Source organism: Ammospiza caudacuta, chromosome 4 (assembly GCF_027887145.1).
Source record: "Ammospiza caudacuta isolate bAmmCau1 chromosome 4, bAmmCau1.pri, whole genome shotgun sequence".
NCBI lineage: Eukaryota > Metazoa > Chordata > Aves > Passeriformes > Passerellidae > Ammospiza > Ammospiza caudacuta.
In genome coordinates this window covers 63827475-63853435 of record NC_080596.1, presented here as the reverse complement: position 1 = coordinate 63853435, position 25961 = coordinate 63827475, and the positions used below count along the sequence as shown (strand labels likewise).

General features: G+C 39.8%; 1 protein-coding gene across 11 annotated transcripts in view; it reads left to right on the top strand.

Annotated features, from left to right (window-relative positions):
* The window catches only part of PROM1 (prominin 1), a 61057-nt gene that overhangs the window by 10280 nt on the left and 24816 nt on the right, over positions 1 to 25961 (top strand). For 7 of the 11 annotated variants that reach the window (XM_058803228.1, XM_058803222.1, XM_058803230.1 and 4 more), the window contains exons 3-7: positions 12719 to 12777; positions 15627 to 15653; positions 17171 to 17376; positions 22938 to 23058; positions 25732 to 25795. In XM_058803228.1, coding sequence (XP_058659211.1) covers positions 12719 to 12777; positions 15627 to 15653; positions 17171 to 17376; positions 22938 to 23058; positions 25732 to 25795 — 477 coding nt within the window. The remainder of the gene's footprint in view (positions 1 to 12718; positions 12778 to 15626; positions 15654 to 17170; positions 17377 to 22937; positions 23059 to 25731; positions 25796 to 25961) is intronic. The other 4 variants (XM_058803229.1, XM_058803225.1, XM_058803223.1 and 1 more) reach the window with 1 other exon arrangement.

The following is a 25961-nucleotide window of genomic DNA, read 5'->3' as shown; positions in this document are numbered from 1 at the left end:
CTCCTTCTATCACTTAGCTAAGAAGGAGGACGTCTAACAAAACGGAAAATCTGTTTTTCTTACATAAAAATTCTCAAACTGTAGCATTGATCTGTTGATAAAGTTGTCACTGCATGGTTGTGAGATGGTTCATGTCATCTGTTGTGCTGGAAACCATCAGATATGAACTTGGGATGGACAGGGCATGGTCAGTATGATGCTGTGGCTGCTGTGAATTATTATAGTTTTGTCTTTGTTCCCATGCAAACAGTTGTTAGTTGTAATAAGAGAATGTTAATCTCAGCTTCCAGTTCCCAGCAGAGTGTGCCCAGCAAATCTTTGGCTTCTCAACTTGTGTCTTGTAATAAAAATATGAAGCCTTCACAAAGGAAAGAAGCCAGGAATAAAGCTCCTGCTCCTATTTTTAGGAGAAATATGACAGAAACTTACAAGCCTGTTTACCTTACCCTACCGTGGCTGAACATACCGCAGAAAAATGTTACCAGTTACCTTACAACTGCTTTTCTCCAGCTTCTGACTTTTCCTCTGGATAAGCATTTCTGCTGAAGCAGGAGTTCAGCTTTGATGTAAAAGTCAACTGTTGAATGCAGGTACATTCTGGGCAAAAGATAGTGTGAAGAGTTAAATGTACTGTTTGCTGTGGGGAACAAAACCAAGATGATTTTTAGACCTGGACTAAACCTCTCAGTTCCTTCTGACTGCAGAATCTTGCTTGCTGAACAGTTTTATCGGACTGATGATCAGAACTTGTCAGGTTCTGTGTCTGACCCTGTTTGGTCTTTTCCTCCTCATCTATTCAGCCTTTAAAGCAGCTGCAGATTGTGAAGTTCAGCAGGTTGGTCTTGTGTTATCTCAGTAATTAATCATATGAATGTATTCAGTAATTAAATTATTTCTAGATATTTTAAAGAAGAAACCTGTAACTTGATGTGAAAATAAACTGTATCTGTAGCTAGTATAGCTGTTGCAGAAAATGCATATGCAAAACCCTTCTGTTTTGAGTAGGTTTGATGAGCTCCTAGAATACTAATTTGTAAATCTATTGGCTGTGTTGAGGCTCTAAAGCAAGTAATCAAAACACTTTATCACCCCCTCACTTAAACTTAGTAAGGCAGAATTACTTTGTATGTGCTTGTGTCAGTCTTCTCTGCCTTCTGGAACTAATTCTTCAGTGCTCATTTTTATTTAGTTTCCTGTTAATAATAAGTCTTCCACAGCTCCCCTACAAGAGCAAATGTGTATGTCTGGATGTTGGAGCTAAGCCCAGTTATTTGTACATGGTAGTGCCCTTTTAAACTTAAGATTTTTCCCAGGAATGTTGAGCATGTCTGCACAAGGTGAGAGGAATTTGAGAGGATTGTGGTCTGGCTCTGGCTCTGCAGGTGCTACATTCCAGCACCACAAGATTTTGCACAGGTACCTACAGCCATTATAACATTTCATAAAAACATAGTTTAGGATATCCTTTTTTCCAGTAGTGTGAAGACTCAGTTTTAGTTTGGATGTGATAAACTCCTTTTTTTGAGCTAGTGTTTGATAGCAACTCCCTTATGCAGGTGGGTTAGTTTTCTCAAAGCTTACATCCTGAACCTGGGTTGGGAGCACAGGTGGAACTGGTGCAGGAACTGCTAAGAGCAATCTGCCCATTAGTAAGTTAGCTGTTGGATTGGCTCAGTTCTGTTGTCAAGTGACAGTCAGTGCCTTCCCTCCATCCCTCTGGTGTTTTTCCACAGCTGTGAGTAGAGCTGTGGTGTGAATTTAGAATAATGCCTTAAATGTGAATATGAAAAATGCAGGTGTGACAGGTGCACTGCAAAATGCAGTGACAGGTGTGACAGTGGTGGGGATTTGGGATAACAGTGTTCCTTCAATTGGAAATACAGGTATACATTGAAAGAAATTTCTTGTATGCAATGTTGGAAATACTGGGGAAGATGGAGCAGCAGGAAGATATGAGATAATTCAGCCTCTTCTTTTCTCCGCCCACTCATATGCATTTAAGGAAATAGTGTTAAAAAAAATCACTGCTCATTTTGTGTGGGGAAGTTAAGAGCTGCTCTGCTTGGTGACATGCCCATGTAAGTGAGGAGCAGTCTGAGAACATGTCTGAAGCAGATTTAAGGCTGGCTTTTTAATTTTCTTAGGCATCAGAAGAGTAATTCTTTCCCCCCTGATTTATTCAGAATGGCAGAGTAACAGATTGCTTGTCAAAAGGACTTTCTGTGGGCAGGGAGGAGACAGGGGTTTTAGGGAGCAGAGGCTTATATAGATGATCTGCTGGAGGTTACCACAGAAAACTACAATTGCAAAGGTTAAGGCTTCTGTGATGCCTTCCTGCCCACTTCTTCTGGATTATGTAAGCAAGGAATCTCTTTTGCAAAGAGGCATTTTAGGGAAAATACGGAAGTAATTTGTTAATCAGTATAGCATAGTTGATAATTTGACATTCTTGTTCTTTATGTCCAGCTGGAATTCTTTCTCTACAGTATCCTCACTGCTTGCCCTGATCTGGTGTAATTCTGCCTGCCAGCTCTGCCTAGGAGGAAAAACATGCTTTGACAGCAATTGGAAAACATCAGTTCAACTTTACAATTTCAACACTTAGGGCAGAAGGGATAAACTAGAAAAAACAAACCTCAGGTAGAGCTTGAGGGCATTGGGTTACTTTCCATGGGAAGGGTACTTGAAAGTGGCATTAGCACAGATGGCTGTGGTAATTCCTGCAGGGTACCTCAAATAGCCATGCCTCGTGGAGTTCAATAATAATCAAAATTAAAGAGGCTTGTTGTGTGCTCTTCAGCTCCTGCTTCCCCAATCTAAACTGCCTTTTCCTCATTCCATATGAGGCAGCCACATGCGTTCTGTCTGTGGGAACATCTCTGGCCAGTGGGTTGGGCATGTTCTGTATGGAGTACTGAGGAACTCAGGAAACCTGCTGATAGTTACAGCATGGACAATCCTTAAAGCTGTCCTGACCCTGTTCTGTTTGTGGATGTTAGTGGGAGACACAAGGTATAGCCAGAGTGCTGATCAGCATTGCCTGCTTCAGCATACATATACACACACACACACACATATATGTATATACACATACATGTATATATATATATATATATATATATATATCAGGGGATATGTTCTGGATGCAACTAAATCCAGGGGTGCTGACTACAAGGAAGGGAGGGGTGTGAGTACAGCATGGTATTGTGAATGGACATGGCCTTGTTTGTTTGTCATACTAAGTAGAGTCTTCATTGGTGGGGTTTGCATTTTTTTTAAGCTGAGGTACTATGTTCTGGAAATTCATTTATTTATGTAATTAGCACTGTTGTACTTTTAGTACCACTAAAAGCATGATAGCTTGTGTGAGACTTGCAGAGCATACCTGCAGCACCTCCTGTGGTGAGAAGTGGGACAGAACAGGTTTTGGATCAGCCGCATTGTCTGGCACCGTGGATGGACCTCTTGGAAAATCACCAGCAGCTGCAGACATCTTCTGGGTTTTCAGGCAGCTCTGCCGAGGCACCATGGTTTTCCCAGCTCAGCAGTGGCCACTGCTGTGCTGTTCATCCTGCCTCTCCATTTAATTTTTACAGGCTTAGCTATCCACATAGTGCTGAACCTCATTCTCATTTCTAACTTACAGCTCTGGAACTGATGGGGAGAGAAGGGGAGGGGGGAACATCACTGAATTTATTGGAATTATGTTTGCACAAGCTTCCAAGGGACTTCTCAGTTCTTTCATCATCTTGGCTGCTATGAAGCATTTGGAGTTAATCATATGAAATACTGTACAGAGACTGCCTGCTATTGGAAAGACAGTCATTTGAGCTCTCTTTTCTTTGTTACAGACCATCATAATAAGATAGCACAGCCTAGCACTATTATATTCCTCTGGTGATTTGCTTAGGTGGTTGTTCACAGAAAAATAAACCCCTAAGTCTTGTTCAGTGATGGCTTTTTCTTGAATGATGTCAGCTGAAGTAAGGACAGCTTGATGGATCTGTGCAAGGAATCTTTCCACAGTCCTGCTGGTCATTTTTCATTGCATTGAAAATGACAATCAGTATTTTTTCCTCTCCCTTTTTCTCATTATTGTTTTTGCTTCTCAAGATGGTCTGTGTAACTTTCAGATTGTAACCAAAGTGGTGCCTTTTCCAAGTGAATATGCAACATTCAAAAGTTGCTGGAGCAAAATAAATGTGTAAATGTGAATTATACTTTTAACAGTATTGAAATTTTCCACATATGCTTTTCTTCCTTTTTCCAAAAGTGAGTTATGTTAGAAGAGAAACCAGGTGCCACAAATGTCAGTCAGTGTAGTTTAAGCTGAATAAACTATCAGTATACACATTTTAGTGTAAGCCTGCCAGTTATAAGAAAGCCCCACAAACCTACTTTTACCTTTTTTTTCGATAAGCACATAAATTTCTTACCTAAAAACACTTGTGTGATTAAGTTATGACTTGTATTGCATCATAACAGAGTCAGGATCTTTCTTTTGACAGAAAATATACAAAATTATTTTATTTTGGTGAACTTCAAAATGTGATTAGAGTTGTGAATGTGAATATTGCTACTACTATCAAATATTGCTTTGGCAGTTTAACTCAGCTGAGAGATACCTGTACCAAATAAATCCGAGCATCAGGCCTAATGAGCTCTCTTCAGAGTAGCAATCTTTGTTTTTGCTTTGATTTTTGAGTGCAGTGATGGTCTCTGTAGTGCTTTGAAGCAATATGTATGCCCCAGTTATCAGACATATGTGGAAATTTGTGGCTCTTGCAGAAATGGGGAAGTGGAGAAAGGGAATTCTGAGGAGTCTCAGGGAAGGTGCCAGAATGCCAGTCACTGAAGTAAACTGGTCAGCAGGTCTCCAGCATGTCATTCTCAATTAATTATCTGTGTTCATATTTCTGACAATCCAAGTTATGCAAGAGAGGATTTTCTGTGCTTTCCTCAGTTTACAGCAACTCCTGAGGAGATAAAGGAAGAGAAAAAAATGTTGTTCATACAGTCCAAATATTTACAATTTTGATCACCAAATCCATTATGTGCACAATCCCAACCTATGCAGAAGTTGCTGAGCCTGTGCAGTGTGCTAAAGCAGACAGACACACGGTGCACCAAGTAAATCTCTGCCTGTAATCTGCTGTAAATCCTTAGCAGATGGTGCCTAGGGAGAACTTGAGGTAGCTACTGCAAGCAAAGCAAGTGGCAGAAAATAGCTGTCATGGCACAAACAGTGTGCTACAGAAGTTTTGTTGCCTTCAGAAAAAGAGAGAATGTACTTTCTGTGTGGAAGACTTCTTCAAAGCTTTCAACTTCATTTTGTGTCTGCGTGATGCATGCAAATTCATTGCAGCCTCCTAAGGAAGGATTTTTCTAAAGGCTTCTGTTTCTTTTTTCTTCTTCCAAAACTTCAGCAAGAACAGAACTTCCTTTGTCGCAAGGAACAACTGGAAAGCCTCTGCAAAGGTTGTTTTCAAAGGAGAAATCTTTCATTCCATGCATCCTGTAACGGTCGATACTGTGGCTGTTCCTTTTTCTTCAAACCTTTTCCTTGGCCAGGCTCTTTAACCTTGTCTGGGAGTGTCAATGGAAAGCAGAATGTGCCTAAGGAGAAAATGTGAGAGACTGTGCTGAAGAGTAACCTCAAGTTTGGGGCAGCTGTGTGGTGTGAGGGTTTCCTGTGGAGTTTGGTCTTCCTACCTTCCGTTTTTGGGAATTGGGGACCTTTTTCTTGTGTGTGCACTAAGTTCATTAACTGTAACTTTTATCTGATCCACTGCTGTATAATTTATTTCTTCAATAGACTAGTGTTGTTTTCTGTTAGGAAGGGTGTAAAGAGAGTCTCCTTAATTTCACATTCCAGTTACCTTGGAAGTTTTGCTGCCATGCAGTTCCTTGTCTTCAGCAGTTCCACCATGCTTGGTCCTACCTGTGCTCTGGCTAAAGCTCTCCCTGTTAGGCCATTTCTAAGGCTTCAACCCTGCTCATAGCTTTTCATCTGCTCATTACCTCCTTCATATTGCATTTCTGCTGTCTCTCATATCCCTGCACTGCATGCAGTGCAATCTAAGGTGCACTTCTAGGTCTGGTAGCTTGTCTTTGCAGTTTTGAATAAAGCAGAATGCGCTTTACAAATCTGCTTAGACGTTAAAAATGTATTTTTTGTGTTTTTGCTCGTGTCATATTGTGTGTTGTTGAATTTTGTGACAGCCAGAGTGCTGTAGGACAACAATATGTAATTAAAGAATGCAGAGTCAGAGAATGGGAATAGACAGTGGTCATGTTGATGAGAGGAAACTGCATGCTGAAGGCATGAGGAGGGTGACAAGGCAGATTGCCATAGCAGATGACAGGTTAAAATACTTAAGCAATTTAGTATGCACTTGTTGGATTTTGAGGTCCATTCAAACAAATTTTTCTGGGCATGGTGTAATAACAGGTAATAGGGCTTTGTTTTGCACGTTAGTGATGAAGTACAGCAGTGAAGTTCCCTTCTTAATTGTCTTTTTCTTTTGTCCCGAAGACATGGTGATTTTTTGCTCATTATTTCTTTAATGCACATGAATAGATGGTTGAACAGAGAATCTCCTTTCACCACCTCTGTGATGGAAATGGGTGATGTTGTGTGTGGGCTACTGAAGCAAGGGGAGATCAGTGTGTTGCTCAGGAGTTGTGCTCAAAAGGAAGAGGGTCAGAATTGCCTCTTGAAAGGATCAAGAGGGTGGAAGCTGAACCAACCTGATGTTCCCAGTAACTCAATGGAAAGAAAAAAAAGTGAATTGTATATAGAGAGACTTTACCTAAAAAGAGGGGGAGAAGTTGTCTAAGGAGGTTGGGTTTTTTTTCTTAGTTCTCTTCTAAGGACAGGAGCTATGTTCCAGGGCTGTCTAAGGAAAATACTGTGAAAAGGGGAGTGAAGCTTTTCAATCTGAAGTTGGAAAGGAATAGTCTGGACTATATGAGTGGATGCCTGGATTAGATTCCTTATCTGTGCACCACAGTCATCTCTTACTGTGTGGGAATTGGGAAGATCTCCTTGTCTGTGAGACTTCCCACCTGTCCTACAGAGTGAGTTTCCTTCCTGCTGTGCACAGAGGGGACAGAGCACATGGGGTGAGCAGAGTGAGTGTGTCAGCACCTCCCTCTCTGCAGTCACCAGCCTTGCATGATGGATCCTGCACTGCCATCAGCATTGCTGAGCTCTCACCTTGCCCTGCAGTGGGACCAGAGGGGAGTGATGCTGTGGGATTAGGGCCAGCAGGAGTGAGCAGAGCCCTCATGGAGGCAGGGACAGTAAAGGGGACCACAGCTAACCTTGGATTACACTAAAAAGGAGACCTCTTCAGTGGGAGCCAAATCTGGCCATGGTAGAGGCTATGGCTTGAGCCTTTGGGGAAACAACCAAAGCCCCATTCAAGTCAAAGAAAGTATTTTAAAATGTCAGTAAACTGAACTTGCTGTAAAACTTGCTTTAAGATACCTAGAAGGTTTTTGTCTCTGATAAGTCTGAAAGGCTTTCCTGGTTTTCTTGGCTTTGCAGGAGATGTTCATTAGTGTGACTCATAATTAAGAAAAAACCACAAGTCTGAAGTAATTTAATTCATTAATGTCAGACTAATTGACCTATATTCAGAGAGGTTCTGAACTGTTCAATGTGTATGTAGTCCATTGACTCTATCTGTTACAGATAGACAGGAACAGACTGAAATACTGTTTTATGCATAGAATGAGATAGGAATAAGGTAGTTACTAATTGATCATTTGTATTATCTACATAATTCTCCCTGTTGTTTGGAAAAAAAATCTTATTGTAGTGCAATATGAATGCTTCAGTCATACTTCTTATTGGCTTGTTTGAAGACCTTTCTGAATAGAAACCTAATATATTATATCATGTATAATTCTCTAATATATTATATTTGTGCGCAAAAAGACATTAATTTCTGGCATAATTTGATTAATGCTGGAGTTGCACTACATCTGAACTGGCTCAGTGGAATTTTTTGAGTGAAGTGAAAGCATAGCATTCCCAAAGGTTTTACTCCAGCTACTTTCCTGTCACTAGATATGAAAAGCTTCCTTGGCAGAAGAATTTGTAATTAATTTATGTTGGTACTTAATTGCCAGACAGATTATTTTTAAATCTCTATTATTTTTGCTATCCCTTTCTGTAGAGCAGTTCTAAAAAGCACACTTAGTGATAACCTCATTTTCCTGCCAGAGTAATGAGGTATTTGGTCTATAGACACAGCACTCTCGCAGTGCAGGAGTTAGTGATTATGTTTTCTTAACTGGAGATCCTCAGAGGTTCTTCACAAATTGCATTGGTAAATTAAGAGTTCATCTGGCTAGTTAGATTTACTAGGGCAGATGGCATTTTGCATGTGTGATGAGAGCAGGAAGGATTCAGCAAAGCAATAATGTAATTAGCTGTGTAAATGAGCCTCACAAGGTAAATCTCTTTAACCCCAATGATAAAATGTGTTTTGTGCTAAAGCTGTGGATTACCGGTCCTGTGAAACAATGTGTACAGCTAGTCAAGCCAAGGTTTCAGGAGTAATCCAGTTAATTTGGAAATACAGGACACTGCTTGTTATCACACCTTCCTAACATTTTCTGTTTGAAACAGAAACAGGCCTCAGGATGGCACTTGGCCATAACACGAGAGAGAGTTGTGTGGAGTTACCTGAATTCAGTTGTAAATAAAAGCTTATTTGAATGCTGGAGATGAGATGTTCTAGCTAGGGAGGAAAGATGCTTCATAAAAGCAGACCAAAATCCCAGGCTGAATAAAATGTGAGTTGAGCTGTCTTTTCACTGTGCTGCCATGACCACTGTAGCCATATGTAGCTCCTGTTTACACAGTACCCAGCACAGGATGTTCCCCATTTCACCCTTAAGCTCTGCAGTAGTAACTGTGATTATCATCAGTGTGCAATAAAACCTGCAGAATCACAATGGTTGGGTTGCAAGGGACCTTTAAAGATCATCTGAGCAGGGAGGATTTTGTGCTGTGAATTCACCAAGGCCTGTTTGTGCCTGCAGGTATGTGAGTAGCTGCAGGTAATCTCACATTCAGTTCTAGCCCAAAATATTTTTATGGGAATACAACTTCCACTTTTCATTTGAAATGAATCAAATGAGGATATGTCTAACAGTGTTGATATAGGAAGCTATTGAAATAATAAATTCATGGTAAAGACTGGTCAATCACTGTGTGCTGCCTGGTTAGAAAAACACCCTGGAGCATCATGTTACTTCTGAAAAATCACTGCAAAGTAATCTAAGTAGTGAATCTTTATTCAGCAGGGCAGTCTCACATTCTGTAAAATTAAGGGGAAAAAATGGTCTGTAGCAGCCCTTGAGTAGTGCATGAAACCTGTGCTGTTCCTACTATTAAATTTACTCAAACCATGTGGGAACCTTTTGTAACAATTTTCAGGCTTTCTTGTTTATTAACCTAAAGATGTTTTACTTTGTGATGAGAGTCTCTAAATTCCAAAAAAAGTATGAAGTGCTATTTTCTGCATGAGTTTGTTATAGTGTATTCAGGTAGACTTGTGTAATTTTTTTGCTCACAGGCTATAAAATACAGAAACAGTATAAATAAAACTGTGAATCAGGAACACTCTGAGCAATTTAGGCATACCACAAGAAATCAGAGCACGTTTTGGGTTGTTTTGGGTTGATTTTTTAAGTATTGTCTCTTTTGCTTGCAAACCTGACTGGGCATGGCCCTGGGTGACCTGTGGGGGTCACTCTGGCCTGAGCTGGGAGGTTGGACTGGATGATCTGAGGGCTCCCCCCTTCTGTTCTCAGCTGCTCTGTTTCTCTGGAGTAGTTACTTTCATGTGCATCATGTGTACCAGCAAAGGTCCATAAATCTGTGTGGGTGTGGCTGGGTGTTTATACAAGTATGTAAAACTTCATGTAACATGTTTGAGGGTTTGGGTTTTTTAATGTTTGACTTATTATGGGGACAGACACTCAACTAGGAGAATGGGTAAATGCCTTCAATTTTTATTTAACAGGAAAAGCTAGTATTTTTAATATTTTCTTGTACCAATTCTCAATAGTAGGAAATGTATCAAAGTACATTTTTGTCAATAATAAAATCTTGCTTTTTTCATGCTTCCTGGCAGTATTTTCACTACTGCACTAAATAATTTATAATGGAAAATCATTATGATTGCAGGATAACTTTGGAATAATTCACACTGGAGGGGACCTTCAGACATAATCAAGTTCAATGTTTTACAAAGCAAGATGAACCTCAGAGTTAGGAGTAGCCTGGAAATGAGAGCAGGTTGCTGGGGGCTCTTCTGGTTGCCTTGAGAGCAGCATCAAGGAGAGTGATGCCACAGAGTCTTGGGCACTTGGCTCCTGCGTCTGATCCTGCACACAGGCTGTGCTGCTTCATTCATGGAGAATCACAAAAGCTTTTCCTTTTTATTCCTTCCTATCACATTCTGATTGGAGCTGGACAGTTTCTCATCAGTGGCTGTCAAACAATGCTAAAGTTGAATCAATATGTTAACAAGAGAGTTGTTGTTTTACCCCTTTTCCTGTATGCTGAAAGCCATCTAGCTGCAAAAAAAAAAATTGTGTTTATTATTTCATGCAGCCATATTTCTTAAATTTATTTACGTGGCATAGAAGTCAGCAGGAAGAAAGAAATGTTACCTCTGCTGAAGAAGAAAAATTTGTCTAACAACCAGTGTGAATTACATCTTTGGGGTTTATGAAATTTTGCCTCACTTAGATTTGCATCTCCTTGTTACTGAAACTTTCAGAGGAGCACAGATGCTGCATGGGATGGTTGCCATGCAGGGGGGACTCTGCTGGTCCCAGTGTGAGAGACGTTCCAGAGCTGCAGCAGTGGTCAGTTGTGTGTTGCCCATGCAGTGGTGTGTGCCTTTTCTTTCAGCAGTCTCATGACTCCCAAGATGCAGAGTGTGAAAGGAATTGCAGGGATCATAACTCTTTTGTGCTTCCCAGGTGCTTATTCCATGGATGTTTTAGTTCCATTTATCTTACTGTGGGGTTCAGCCTTATCTTGTACTTTATGTATGGGCTTTCCAAACTGAGGTTGCCTCAGAATAGAGTCCTTGCTCACATACCACCAGCACTCTGAGTGTTTTGGAATCTACTCCCTATGCAAGGAGTGATTTGTGGCTTGGCACTTCACTGATGTATTAACAGATTTTTGTTTTTTAATTGGCAGTCTTGCTGGCTGCAGCTCCCTTGCTGGGACTACCTGCCTTAGAGCAGGAGTTGGTGCTTTGCTGTTGTGTGTTTTCTTTCCTTGGACAATTTTCTGTGAGGAGGTCTTCAGGATCTCTTCAATCAGTCAAGTCCAAGTTCCCACTGTGGGGTGTTGAGGAGGGAGAGCTATGGACACTGCTTGCTTAGGGATTTGTTTTCCTGAGCCATGTGTGGGGTGAGAGGAGTGAGATCACAACCCCTGTGAACTCCCTGAACATACTTTATGAGTGCTACAATAAATTCTGAGAGTCCTTGTACTTTTGGGAGGTGAACAGTCAGTTTTACACCTTCAGGTCCTTTATGGATCCCCAGTTAGGTAATTACTGGAGGTTTTTATCCTCCAGCTGGAGGTTTTAACTCTGTTAATTTGCACATGGGGAGACTAAAAACAAGACAGTAATAGGATGAAGTCCAGCTCTGTATGAGCATAGGGTGTAGAGTTCTTCCTTGAGCTGTTTGAGGCGTAGTGTTTGCCTTCCTGACGTGCTTCCTCCTCATCAGAGACCAGAAGTTTGGTTGGTTATTTCTCCTGAACATGCAAACACTGTTGTTTTACACTGTCTGGCATGGAGCATGCCCAGGGCCACTGGTGCTTCTCTGAGGAGAGGGTCTGCAGGGCTGTGCTGCCCCTCTCCTTCGAGTGCAGGGTGACACACAAGTGGCTGGGAGCCACAGTTCCCAACTTACCTTCCATAGGGTTGTCAAAACCTTGGTAACAGTAGGCTGGTGGTGTCCCAAAAAGGGCATCCATTTGTTGCAGCTGCCAGGGTTTACTGGAGGTGGCACTAGTTGTGTTAAATTCCTGCCTTTTTTTGTGATTGCTGTATTTTATGTATTGTGAGTAAGTTAGAGTGAGTGTTGGATCAATGCACGGTAAATGCACGTTAGGCTTTCTGATTTGTTTTGGTGGTGTTACATACTTCCTGTTGATCCAGAGATCAAAAAATAAAATACAGAAATAAAAAGTGGGGAAAGGATTGGGATAATGTCAGCAAGATAAGGATCTTCTTTGCACCCTTGAGTCAAGAAGTCATTATTGGCATGCTTGTTTTGCACATTATGTATCTAATGCTGTGTATATCATACGTGTATTTATGCATGTATGTACTTGGCATAAACATGAAGCAAGACTGATACCCAAAACATTGTCCAGGTAATTGATACATATGTGATAAACTTTAAATGATTTTATTGTACAGAGGAAGACCTCAGACAAACCTTCACTGTATTTTAGTAGCAACTGAGCTCATAAAACACACAGTTGATTAGAAAAGTTGTTACTATACAGATATATGGGGACACTTACATGCTTGCCTATGCTATTGATTGCTGTTCCTAATTTCATCTTGCCAACCTACCAGTAAAATTAATATTATTCTCTTTCCTCCGCTTTTATAAAATATGTTGTTTAAAACTGTGGAATATTCTTGCTTATTTTCAGATCTCATCAGAAAACTAGCACAGCAGCAGTTTGGAAATACACAGGGCGATTATCAAAAGGTAAATTGTCTGTGTGTATCTGCATAAAATAATGAAAATTATGACTTTGAAATTCAGGTTTTTTTCCTAAACCAGGAGTTAGTGCTTTAAAAGTATATGAGCAGAATACAAATATGGATGTTTTTTAATAATAAGTAGGATGTTTTCCTGAAAAATGTGAGACCAGTTATAAAGAAAATTCCACAAGCCACTGTAAAGAGACTACTCGTAGTTAAAGATGACTTAAAAATTCCAGCTGTAATGGGATTGTTGCACAAAGACTGATGGCTCTTTGTATTGAAAAATCAGTTTGTATTTCAAAAACCTTAGGGAGAAACATTGCTGCTTAGCTCTCATGCAAATTTCACCTATTGTTTTCAAAAAGCTGAATTTGTATTCTGAATATACTATTTATATATTAGCAGGAAGGAATGGAATGTGCATCTGAGTTTGGGCTGTTCTGGAGCAGTGTTCCACTTCTGAATCAGAAGTTGAGTTTCTGCAGTGGGAATTGATGTGCCCAGGCAATGGACAAGTTCATTCATATGAGTGACTTGCTGCTGGTGCCCACAGTGTGGTGTGCCCATCAGCTCAGACACTGAGCTGTTGCTGGGACCAGGATGGCCTTACTGGTGCTTCTGGGTCTTCCCAGCAGCTCATGCCTGTTTCTCCAGTAGCTTGATAAGCTCTGCATGAGATCCTGGTCTGTGGGTTCTGTTGTTATGCTGCATCAAGTGACTCTTTCTGATCCCACCTGCTTGCTTGGTGGGGCAGCACAGATTGTTCCTGCATCCCCAGGGAAGAATGTAAGGGTAGGGCTTGGAGGGAGAGTCTGGGAACAAGAGCATTACACTGTAGGTGGTATCCCTGACCACAAGCAGAGTATTTAGTAACTAGTACATAAGTCATGAGAAACTGGAGACTAGGCCTGTGTAGGGGATGTGATTAAGGAGTGGTAGTTAAAATAGAAGAGTGCTTAAGAAGCAGAACAGATACAGGACATTCATCAGTCCAAATTCTGATCTGAATATACAGCAAAAACTTGAAACAAATTAGGAAAATGAAAATACATCAGGACAAGTAAGAGTGTGCTTCAGAAGACAGAAGCATCAGTGAGAATCAGCTGAGAAGCAGGCAGCATGCCTGTAGATATGTCCCTGAAAGAATTTCCAGTGGAGACAGGGAAGTGTGAATGTTGCTGAAGGGTGTGAATAAGTAGTTAGAAATGTTTTCCTGTGGTTCTGATCACTCAAATTCAGGAAGAATGAATTCAGACTAGGATGACTTCAGGAAGTGTCTGCTAGGGTGATCTGGAAACTTGTGGATCTTCAAGTGAAACAGGAAGAGTTTGCTTAGCTTAGGAAAAGAGTTGAAAAGGGATGTGTTTACTCTGTTGAAATATATATGGAGAGGAAGCACAAGGAAGAAGGTTCTGCTTCTTGGGCAAAATACAGGGCTAGCACTGTAGCATGAGGGCCGAAATGGATGTGTGAGGAGAACTCAGAACAGCCAAGAACTGAGAACAGCCCTTCAGTAGCAGGAACAGGAAATCTGCTTCCCCTGCTTATCCTGTTACATTTCTGCTGTTGTTCCTTTGTATAATTTTTGAACCTATTTATAGAATGTGTCAGTGACCCAGGAGACCCTTCCCACTGCTGTGCTGTGTGTCCCAGTGCTCCCAGCTGGACTCTAACCGTGAGCACTCCCCATGGCCTGCCAGGGGCAGCAGTGTGCCCGGCCAGCCAGCAGCTGAGCCGTGCCTGCTCAGGGGAGCCAGCTCACTGCTGCTGCCACTGCTCTGCTTCTGCTGGGAGCTGCACGCCCGACATGTTCAAAATCATGCTTGGTACCAGATCAGTAGGGGAGGGGAAGCACTAGTCATCCTCCCATTGATACAGGGGAAAATGTGGTAATCTGTTCAAAATATGATTTTGAACATTTTAAGTAGTACTGTACAGTAGAGGTTTCAGAAGGATGTGTGTGATGCTGATTAAAGAATAGCTCAAACTTGAACATTTCTGATTCTCACACATCAGACTTTGGCCTGAGGGGGTCTTGCCATCTCCAGCTTGTCTGCTTTTCTTCCAGTTAGGAGAATGGGGAAAGCACTGTCAGCTGTGAATTTGGCAGGCAGAGATGAAGGGGAAAATAAAAGAAATTAATTTTCCATTGTGGGAGACAAAGGGGAAATTGAGTTCTTCTGAAATCCTGTCATTGACTTTTTAGTTTTCAGTGTTTTTCTATTCTACAGATTAGAAAATAGGTAAGCACTGTTAAATAGATTTCTTCAGTCATTCTTGAATGTCTTTTTTTCTTTTGAATAATTTAAATTGAACATCTACATGGTTAATTGAAAGGGAGAATTAATTTTGTGTGTACTGTGCTAAGATCCCAATTTGCTCCTGGAGCTACTAAAATAAAATAAGCACTGAGAAGAAAAAGTTAGTCAAGAATATCATATCAGTTATGACAGGTGGAATTCATGAAGAAATCACCAAAGCAAAAATAATGCCATCTCTGGCCATCTGTGAGATATATTGGGAATTATATGGAATAGATGCTCAGTGTGGAAGTATCTGGTCTGTCATTGTTTTAAGATGAAGGTATTTGTTGGGCAAATCCTAGATTCCTTTCATTCACCAAGGAAACCAGAAAATAGCTGCTATGTATTTTATTGCAAATATTTTTTCCATAATTATTTAATGGTGCTTCTGTGCATTATTTTACTTTAGTGGCTTGTTTGTTATTGTTTCTGTGTTGTTAACTGTTATGATCTAGTCATGGTTATTTATTCATTATTCATGGGATTTGTTTTTTGTGCATGCTGCCTGTGTGTTATACACATTCTCCATTTGTTTTGACTTCCACAGCCAGAAAATGTTGTCCTGACTCTTCAGGTAATGTCTTATGGTAGATGTACCCCTTTGAAAAGAAACTAACCTTGTCTGCACTGCTGTTAAAACACCGATAGCCAATTTTAATGTCACTTTAAATACTGTTTTTCCATCTAAACTATCTTAAAATAACATGCTGTCATTTAATTTTTGAAGTGTTCAGACACATAGAAAACAGTGATTCTTTTGCAAAATCCAGCCAAATTCTTCTTTTAAACTTGCACTTCATAGTCTTCAGAAGGAAGCACAGGTTTTAACAAGCAGTTAATAATAATAATTAAAAGAGTAGTTTCCATCCTACAATTGTTAATTAGGGCAGAAATTTGCAACTCTGCTTATGGTGGTAATTGCTGTGTTTGGCTCAGTTGGTAATTAGGGATTGTGAGGAAGGGCATCAGCAGAGCTGGAACTAGAGCATGATTGATATTTTGTGAGAAATTGTAACTTGTTTTACAGGACAGTTGTGCAGCCTCAATTTCATCCTTTTGCTGCCGAGTTGCCCTTGTGCTGGTGGATCTGTAAAACAGCAAAGGACTCAAAGTACTAGTGTGAGAATTAGTTCTCCTTAGATTGAGAAAGGAAAAGAGAAGACAGATTTAGCAGGGGAGAAGGACTCCTGGGGCATGCCCACGCTGTGCTGTCTCTGTGCACATTCACCTCCCTGGCCTGCTTTTGGCTGGGTTGTGTTTCCAGCAGAGGGAACAGCAAGGCCAGCTCACAGAGTGTCCCCTGGGGGCCACAGTGCCTCGTGCAGGGCCCTGCCAGGGCTGCCTGGCCCAGCCTCTTGGTCCCAGGGCTCTGCATGTGAAAGCAAGTCAGGGTATTGCCTTGCATCGTTCCCTTTCACTCCTGCCAGCTTTGGAAAGCATCCTTTTAGCTGCGGCTGCCTTGCTGTTTGGCAGCAGAATAAATGCCTTTACCTGAGAGATCTTAAAATCTGTCTGCTTCTGCATGTTTTCCAGTCCCTAAGCAGGTTTCAATTCAGCCCTTTGGAGTAACCCCTGCCATTGTAATCGATCATCCAGTGAAATACTTCCCTTCGGGGTTCAGATGAATTTTTCTACTCTTAGATGAATAAAATGGAGAAAAAATGAAGCCTCCTTTTCCCCCGATAAGGTGTTGCTCTAGGTAGCCTTGCTGACATTTGTGGAGCCTTTTTGGAAACAGATGTGATAAACAGTATATTCATGGTCTGGGAATTCAGATGTGTTCATTTTTAACCTGTTTCCATTGCACTGATTCATATTTATTTTTTGTGAGCCTACTTCTCTCTTAGCACTCACTCTTGTAGTTTGCCTAGCTAATACTCTAGGAAAATAATTATTAGCTATCAGTATCTACAACAATATGTATCTTTTTGTTAGAAAAGTTGTCACTTATTGACAAAACATACCAATTCCATAACCTCAGTAACTCAGTAGATGGTTTAGTCTGTAGTTTGATTTTGAATTCTTTGCTCTGTGTTGATTGCAGTTACTGTGTGATACCTGCTGTTACCAATATTTTTGTCTGAATTACAGGCCATCTACTATGAAATCGGTTTTATAGTCTCCGCAGCCTTGGGATTGCTATTTATTTTGTTACTGCCTCTTGTGGGACTTTGCTTCTGTATGTGTCGTTGCTGTGACAACTGTGGTGGGGAAATGCATCAAAGACAGAAGAAAAATGCTGACTGTCAGAGGAGCTGTTTTGCAACATTTCTTTTTGTTGCTTCTTTAATAATAAGGCAAGTGTGATAAAGAGAACAATATGAACCTTGGTATAGCACTTATTTTGCAGTGTCATATGACAAATGATATTACTGTGTTAGCCTACAGGTGCAGGAATTATTGATTTAAGAAAATTAACTGATTAAAGAAAATCTAATTGCATTATAAAAATGCCACTGTTGCTATCCACAGGTACTTAATTGAGCAGAACATAGGTGTGAAACAAACAAAAAATTATGTATGTATTGGACAAATGACACTTTTGCCAGTCTCAAAACAGTAGTTGTAGAATGTTGCATTACACTTTTGAACATGAGAGACTGTACCCTGTGTTCAGCCCCCATCCCATAGAGAACCTGAGATATCACATGCTGCTGTGTTATTGGTAGTGCTGGGGTGGTGAAAAAAGCAAGTAAGTGATTTCCTCCAGTAGTTGCTAAACTCCAGATATTGATACTAGTTCAAAACAATGGGTTTTCTTCTGGGTCCTGTGTTGTTTAAACCATGCAAGCACTCCCTGTAAATCCTGGAGTTTGGAGACATTTTTGCACTGTTGGTGTTAGGACTATACTCCTCTGCTGGGTATGTAATGGGTGGTGAGGAACTACAATCAGGATTTCTTCCTACTTTCAGAATACATTGTTTGTTTTCAGGCTTTCTGTTTTCCTTTAACTTCTTCATGTTTTCACCTGCCTACTATCCTTATTTTGTGATTATATTAAAGAAGAAAAAAGGTGTTTTGATCTATACAGTGTGACTGTTCAGTCATATGGGATGTACTTTGTCACTTTGCTGTAATCTAAATGGTTTTTTTTTCTGTTACTGTGTATCATGACAAATGGTGACCTTGCTTATGCTTCAACAGGGGATGGGCTGATATCAGATATGGGAACATGCTCTTTTCTCCCCAACATCACTAACAAGCATGACCCTTAGGAATTTGAAAACTCAAAAACTGAATGGTGTAGGGTGATAAGTGCATCCCTGCCATGATGACAGGACAAAAATCCTTTATGGTTCAAGTGTGCCTTGAAGACAGTAAGTTATTAAATTACCCCTCAACATGTTGAAACTGGAGGTTGGTCACAGAGCTTGCCAGCTGTCTTTCCACCACATTGCAGATGCTGTGTTGCAGCATGCTGCTTTCTGGCTATTATGACTGGGGAATGTTGCCTGTTAGTAGAAAAACTAAGATTGAGCCCCTTGTTGGTCTCTCTAACCTGTGCCTTTGCTGCCAGCTATCCTTGTGGGATTAAGCACAGCCAGCACACCCAAGTGATTCTTCCCAGGTCAGCACTGGCAGATCAGTGATCCCTAGTTATATGCTCTCCAGAACCAAGGAAATTGCCTCTTTAGTGTCTCCTTCCCCCCTCCCTTTCTTTATGAGACATCATGGTATATCAGATGCTTATCCAAAGTGGGCGTTGTTGCCTGAAATCATTCTGAAGGTTGAGTAGAGATAATCTCATATGAGGACTCCCTGGTTAAGTCTCTAATGCTGTGAGTGATGTGCAAGGCAAGATAGAACTTTATAAGGCTAATATTACTGATCCCAGACTGACTGAGGGCTCAAGTCTCCAGTGTGCCAAAGAGAGGTTCTCCTGCCCTTCCTGGATCTTCTTTAACAAGTGACAAGGAGGTGCTGTGTCTGTGTCTGTTTAAGCCCCTGTCAGGTTGCTTACTGCTGTGCTGTAACACAAAAGGACAGTCTTACTGCTAGCCATTGCCCCAGCAAAAAATACTGGAGGAAGCCTGAGGTTTACTTAAAACTGGTGCTACATGTCTTGTACTGTACTCAGAAAGTATCCTTGTGAATTTTTGGGGAAATTTTATTACCTGCTTTTCTTCAAAGTTCCTATGCAATTTCAGCTTAGGTGGAAGGTTTACCTGTAATTCTTCCCAAAATCACACTTCTCAAGGACTGTGCCAGAGCTGAATATGTAATAATAATAACAACCAGATAATAGTGTAATAATAACAATAACCAGAAGAGTTTAGTCCTGTGTGAGTAAAATGCTTATGGATACTTGCAGACAGAGGCAAAGGAATGAAAACTTGAATGATCTCTATCAATACAGGGTTACATCGAGATGTGCAATGAAATTACTAAGGCAGACCCTGTTATAGTTTGGGTATAATTTAAGTTCATGAAGCATGGGAGACCTTCTTTGGGAATAGGTGTCCCAAACCCCTGCCAAGAGACTGGAATGCTACAGACTCCTTTACCCTGAGCTGTGCTGCTTCAGAAGATGCACTTGGCAAGGCTGGCATCCCACAGACAGAATTTCTAGGGGGTGGATTTCTTCAGGATTACCATCTCAGTGTATGTTCTCCAACTTCTCCCTCTCTCCCAGTGCACCAAATATTCTGGGATTCTCTCATTGAGCCATTCTTTTTCTTTTTCTTCTTTTTTTTTTTTTTTTTCCTGTCCTTGATAAGGAAAAATGGTTTCAAACTGTCTTTCCTTGGGTGGGAGAGGCAGGTTAAATGCCCAGTGGGGAGAGTATTGGTAGGGGAAAGACGCTGACTGTGGAGCTTGCAATGGACTGTGTATCTAGGCAACAGCTCTAGAAAACTCCAGGAGTGTGGGGATGGGTTTCCTTGTGTGTCAGGATGCAAGTTCACACTGACATACATGTGCTCTTAATGCAGATTTTAGAATATCTCAGCCAGTAGATTTTAATCACGATGAACATTTCTTCTCACTTTTCCACTGATGTAGTGCTCTGGTAATTAGAATGAGATTTTAGACTAAGCTTACTGGAGTGGTGTGTACAGGAAGTGTAAGTTTGGGGATTTTTCTTTCAATTTATAAAAAAGGCTTCAACTGGATCTGCTTTCTGCAGGTGGGGCTTAAGTGAGAAGTACACTTTCCTCAAGGAGGAATATAAGAAAGAAGTCAGAAAACCTGTGATTATATATGCAGATGTTTATCTTGATAAGCCTTTAGGGTGTCATTTTCCAGAACATACACTTTCTGTTTGAAATATTTCTGTATAGATTTAGTTAAAAATACATGCAGTTTTTTTGGTAGTTCACAGCTTTTATACATGACTGTTTCCCTACAAAGTAGGATTCTATTGCTAAAGAGCAGAGGATGTAGAAATAATCTATCAAGTACCTAGCTAAGTAGATTTGGTATTCCAGACTTACGTAAACAATTACATTATTTTCTTCAAATGTTAACTGAAAGTTTAGGGACAGAGACCTGCTATTAGATTTTACTCACTAGTCATCTGCAAGCTTAGGCAAGGATGCTTTCTCTGGGAAAGAAATATAATTTCAGTACATTTTTGTACATTATAAAGGCAAGGGAGGAATGTTTGATTTTTAAGGAAGCATAAATTGTGATACCAAATTTGCTGGTGATAGAAAATCTCCTGGTTATTGCATAGAAAAACACATAGTCAGTTTTGTGTGCCTCCAAGAGGGCTTGTGTTATAACCTCTTTTTTTGAAGTAATGGATGTTCAGGAAAGCCAAGTCTGGAGGAAGGAAGTGGTGTTTGGCATCTTGGCAGGTTCCTCATCCAGCTTCACATTTGTCCTCTTGGCTTTGTAGGGTTGGTAATACACATTGTTCAGTACTATAGTGTCTGAATTGTTCAGTCAATAAAATCTGAAAGAATTGGTGGAAAAGTTGATACAGAAGTCTCTGTCAGTTATTTTTTAAAATTCTTTATCTGGTAGTGAGGAAGGGGGCTATTCTTCCAATGTGTGAATGAGCTCAAGGTTTCTATTTTGTGACTTGAAATTTTTTGCAAGCTCAGCTAAAGGAAAAGCTTGCAACTTGGTTTAGTAACATTTGTATGCATCTGTGAAACCTGGCAAGAAACTTGAGAGTGGAATATTGGACTCCTGAAGAATTGTTAAAACAATTTTCTTAACCTGTTACAGAAGTGGCATGTCCTTTTTATTCCTGCTTTATGACTTTCTCCTCATAGCTGCTTATTGAATGTTGACTGAAGGCTCAGTTACATAATAAATAGATTTTTCCTCTCATGTTGTGTGTTTGTTTAGTTACAGTCAGAGTATAGTCAGAGTACCTTGGCTGCTTGAAGTATCTATCTTGTTTCCTCCCACTCTTCCCATTTAGGAAGCTGAAGAGAAAGATGTGCTGAGATCTTACAAAGTACTGTTTTGTTAGCTCCAATTGACCTTTCTGATCTCTGAGCATAGAATCCAAAGGATAAAAATGCTGTCTGTCTAAAGAATGAGGATGTGGTCATAAACTCTGAGCCTCAGAGCAATATACATGTTTGCTTTTCCTAATACCTTGAGATTGTTTGTCTTCTGATTAACAAAGAAAATCTAAAAATATTTTGATAGCAATTGCCATCACAGAGTGAAAAGAAATAATATATTGCCTGTATTCAAAATTAAACTGTTTACTATGCTTGTCATAGAATTATAGAATGGTTTCAATTGAAAGTTACTCAGTTCCTTGGTATTTAGGCATTCTGAGTTCTCAGTCCTTGAGAATGGTGGTAATAGTGTCTGCTTGAGTGTTGGTCATAGTGGCAATTTGCTGTAGGTTAAGTAGGAGGATAAATGTGTCCCTTTGTTCCTTAGTGACTTCTGGGAGGTTAATTAACAGCCAGTTTTGAAGACAAAACTGTGAAATTTTGAGTAGAGAAGCTACCACTTTATGTCAGTCTCTGTTGTCCTGTCATGAATATTTTTGGATATGGAAAGAAATGGTAATACAGGAATCCTAATACATCTGACCTGTAGCATATAGTCCTTCCATTTCTCCCTGTGAGCTGCTTTGAAATTGAAATTAGAATTTTCTAATTGAAATTAGAATTTTCCCTCAGAAAGTATTTTTCAGAGCAACAAATCCTTGCATATGTGACCAGTTTTATCAGGAGAACAAGCCTTTACATTGTTTGGAAAAGCAACATAAAGATGAAGGTTTGGTATTGATTCACTGAAGAAGGAGATGAGCATCATAAATCAGAGTGATGAACAATGAACAGCGATCAAATATAAAATAATCATCAGTGCTGACAAGAAGTCTAGCTCATTTTCCACCTTTTGTTTCAGTATCAGGAAATGCATTATTTTAGCATTAATATGGAATATTTGTGTGCTTTTGAAAGATCCATGCAATTATGTAAATAAATTGTGTTATTATGAATAAACCTTGCTGAAGTTATCAAATGAAAAATACTGCTTTTCACAGTTAACTGGCAAGCATTTGTTTACAGCTGTGTCAAGGTTAATGCTACTTGTAAAAGACCCAATGTTTCTGAGTCTCATACAACTTACTTAGGCTATATACACATTTTCTGACAGCACCCATGCAAATGGATTAATAGTTGTACATTAATAACTTCAGAAGATTTTGTGGGTACCATCACTTTTCCTTTCTTTTTCATTAATTAGTAATGCAATATTGGCCCTTTTGGCTCAGTGTTACAGTCTGCTTCATGGTGTATGTGAGAACCTGTAATAGTTTAGGGAGACCTTTCTTTCCTTTGATAATACTGACCTGTTTTTGCTGTAATTTTTTGATTCTGTCTTATGTTAGAATATGCACTTACACAAACAAATATCTGTTATCTCTATTTTTTGTAGTGTTGGAGTGCTCTGTGCATATGCTGCCAACCAGCATTTAACTAACCAAGTCCGAGGAGCAAAGAAACTGGTTAACAGTAATTTTAAAGATCTGAAAATTTTCCTTAACGACACTCCAGCGGTAAAGAACTTTTTCTTTATGGGGAATGAGGCTGGGAGGGAAGAGGTGTAAATGAGAAATACGGAAGAAAATAATTCTCTCTTTCTGTATACCAGCAGTATTTATTTTTGTATGTCAGTCTCACTAAGTAGAATAAATGGTGCAAGGTAAGATGTTTTCACACAGCAGTCAGTGCTTGGGAGTTACCCTGGTGGATCAGCATTGCTTGAACAACTCCTGAGCTGCATTTTGGGAGTTAGCTGCTGTGATGCTTGTAGGCCCTTTTCCTCCTACTGAACTAGTGTAGATCACAAGCAGAGGATAAATAATTTGGAAAAAAAAGGTTTTAAAAGAAAAGCATTAAAAATGTATGACATGAAAACTTTGATTCCTTGTTGCTCTTTCTTGTTTCCTTGTATTTTGGGCATAGTTTTGTGGGCTTTGGGACAGAGCCACAATAACTTCTTTTCCAGGAATATTTTGGACTGTTTCTTCTGTAAACCAAAGTCGCACTGTATCATACTGAACAGGAAAGAGTCTTTTCTTTCAAATTTTCCTTAGAGTTCCATAAGCAGTCCTCTGCATATCTTGTTTTGTGTTGGAAAAAAAAGCTAGATAGGAAGAATTGTAGACAATGTGCAATTTCAATTCTTAGTGAATTTACAGGGGGCACAAAACGTCTGACATTTCTATTACCTTCATTAGTTTTAATAATTTGAATTCAATTTTATTAATCTGTTTTACTTCCATGTGACTGATACATTAGAAATAGGTGGAATTCATGCAGTTACGTGGAATCCACAAGTGTGGTAGCATCCCAGTCACGGTAATTCTGGGGTGCTTTTCTGCTCACCAGGGCTGTGTGAGAACAGGAGACATCTTGGGAGAGGCCTCAAATGTTTTCCTACCTGAAGTTTTTCCCCACATTTTTTTGTGTGTGGTGTTGTGACAAGTGGATGCTGTAGGTATATGGCGAGAAGTGGAGATCATGCCAATCAACAATCCCTCTTGAAACAGAGTGCTTTTGGTCAGTCTGGAGCTGATGCTGGGCACAGAAGGATCAGTGCAGTCACATCAGAAACCACCATGGTCCCCTTGACAGTGTTCTGACACTCAGGAACTTCAGGGGAGAAAATCTGTTATGTAGAAGTAATTACTTGAATAGAGGAAAAGAAAATAGACACTAGCTAAAATGTTAATAAAAACACTTAATTATTAAATTTAAAAGTGTCAGGACTTGAACACTTCTGCCTGAGGTTAGTCAAAGTCTCACTTAGTAGTTTTTTAGTTTCAGAGTGGTATTATTACCTTTTCTTTTTTAGACTTGGTGTTAATGCAGTCATCAGCTGTATCTCATGAGTTATTTTGTCAGACAAGGTGCATGAGTATCATGTATGCACACACATTTGTAAGAATTTCTTGAGGAAAGGGGAAGAGCTACAATTTTTAGAAAAAAGTTCTAAAGTTTAATTGTCTGTAAAGCTCTGAAATTTGAACTGATGTCCTTGACTCATCAGTATGAGGTGTGTACAGCACATAAGAGGATTTGAAAAAGAAGTCCTGGGTTAAGAGTTCATGTCACAGGAGATTTGCAGACTGTGAGTATTGAGCAATAACACCATTAGTCATACAGAATCACCTTTGTCTGGGACATTGCTGGAGACAATGCAAAACCTTTGAGACCTGCATCCTTGCTAAATTTTATTTCTTTGGTTAACCTAGGTAGACCAAAATAATAAATAAGCAAAAATATACCTACAGCCTTCTCAGTAAGAAACTCAATTTTTTTCTCCTGTTAGAAGAAGGAGATCCACTCCTCACTTTGTCATTTAATTAGATTTACTGATCAATAGGATCAGTGTTTCGAGGGTGGATTTTTTTGTCTTTTTTTATTTCACAGAAAGTTTGAGACTGCAAGCCAGATATACTTTGTACACATTTGAATCATGCTTAAAATTGGAAATCCATTTTTCAAGTGTTTTAACCATTACACCACTTTAGCTTGATTGGGGTAGAATTCATTATTTTAAGCATGCAGAAATCAATAATTTCTTTTCAAAGTTAGTGTCATTTTTCCACTTGGGATGGTTCTTTACTAGCTTTTTCTCCAAACCCAGGACTTGGTGGTAATTGAGGTGCTGTTCTACATTGTTATGGTGTTTTGGTAGAGCTCAGGTCGAGACTGGGCCAAATCCACCTGGAGGTGAGGAAAACTACTTGTGTTCAGACAGAGCAGCTGACTCCTTTCCACAAGAGAAGCTCTGAGAGGCTGCCCAAACACAAATCCATTCTCTTGGTGAATTGTTTCAAAATTGCCACCACATCAATGCCATGCCTTTCCATGAAGGAGGAACTCATGCCAGAGAAGATCAAGTAACAGAGTTGAAGACATGGAAAACCTTATTGGCCTGACTGACTTGAAGCCTCCCTAAGGCCACTGTGGCTGCTAGTTGATATTTTTGAGCTGAATCGTTGAGCACAGAGCTGTTCCAGTTAAGTAGATATCCCAGTCAAACACCTCCTTTATGTGCAGTTCTGTTAGGCAAGTAAAGTACTTGGTTAGTTGAAAACAGTAGAAGGCCAGTGTTTGGAGGGGTTTGCACACTTTGATTGTTTCAGAGTGACTATTTGACACATTCAAAAGTGTTACTTTTTTCAGTTATTTTAATAGTTTTTTAATAATTTTCTTCTCAGCAAATTGATTACTTGGTGAACCAGTACAACACAACTAAGGATAAAGCATTGTCTGACCTAAATAGTAAGTATTTTTATTTAAAGGGGATTAGCAATGTATATTTAAAAGCTTCAATAGGATAATGTAATTAGCTCATAGTGCAAAGTGAAATTTCATTTATGAGAATATAGTTTTCAAATAGAAGTGCTGTTCTCAGTGGTAAATGAGACTAAAATCCTTTTCACATAAT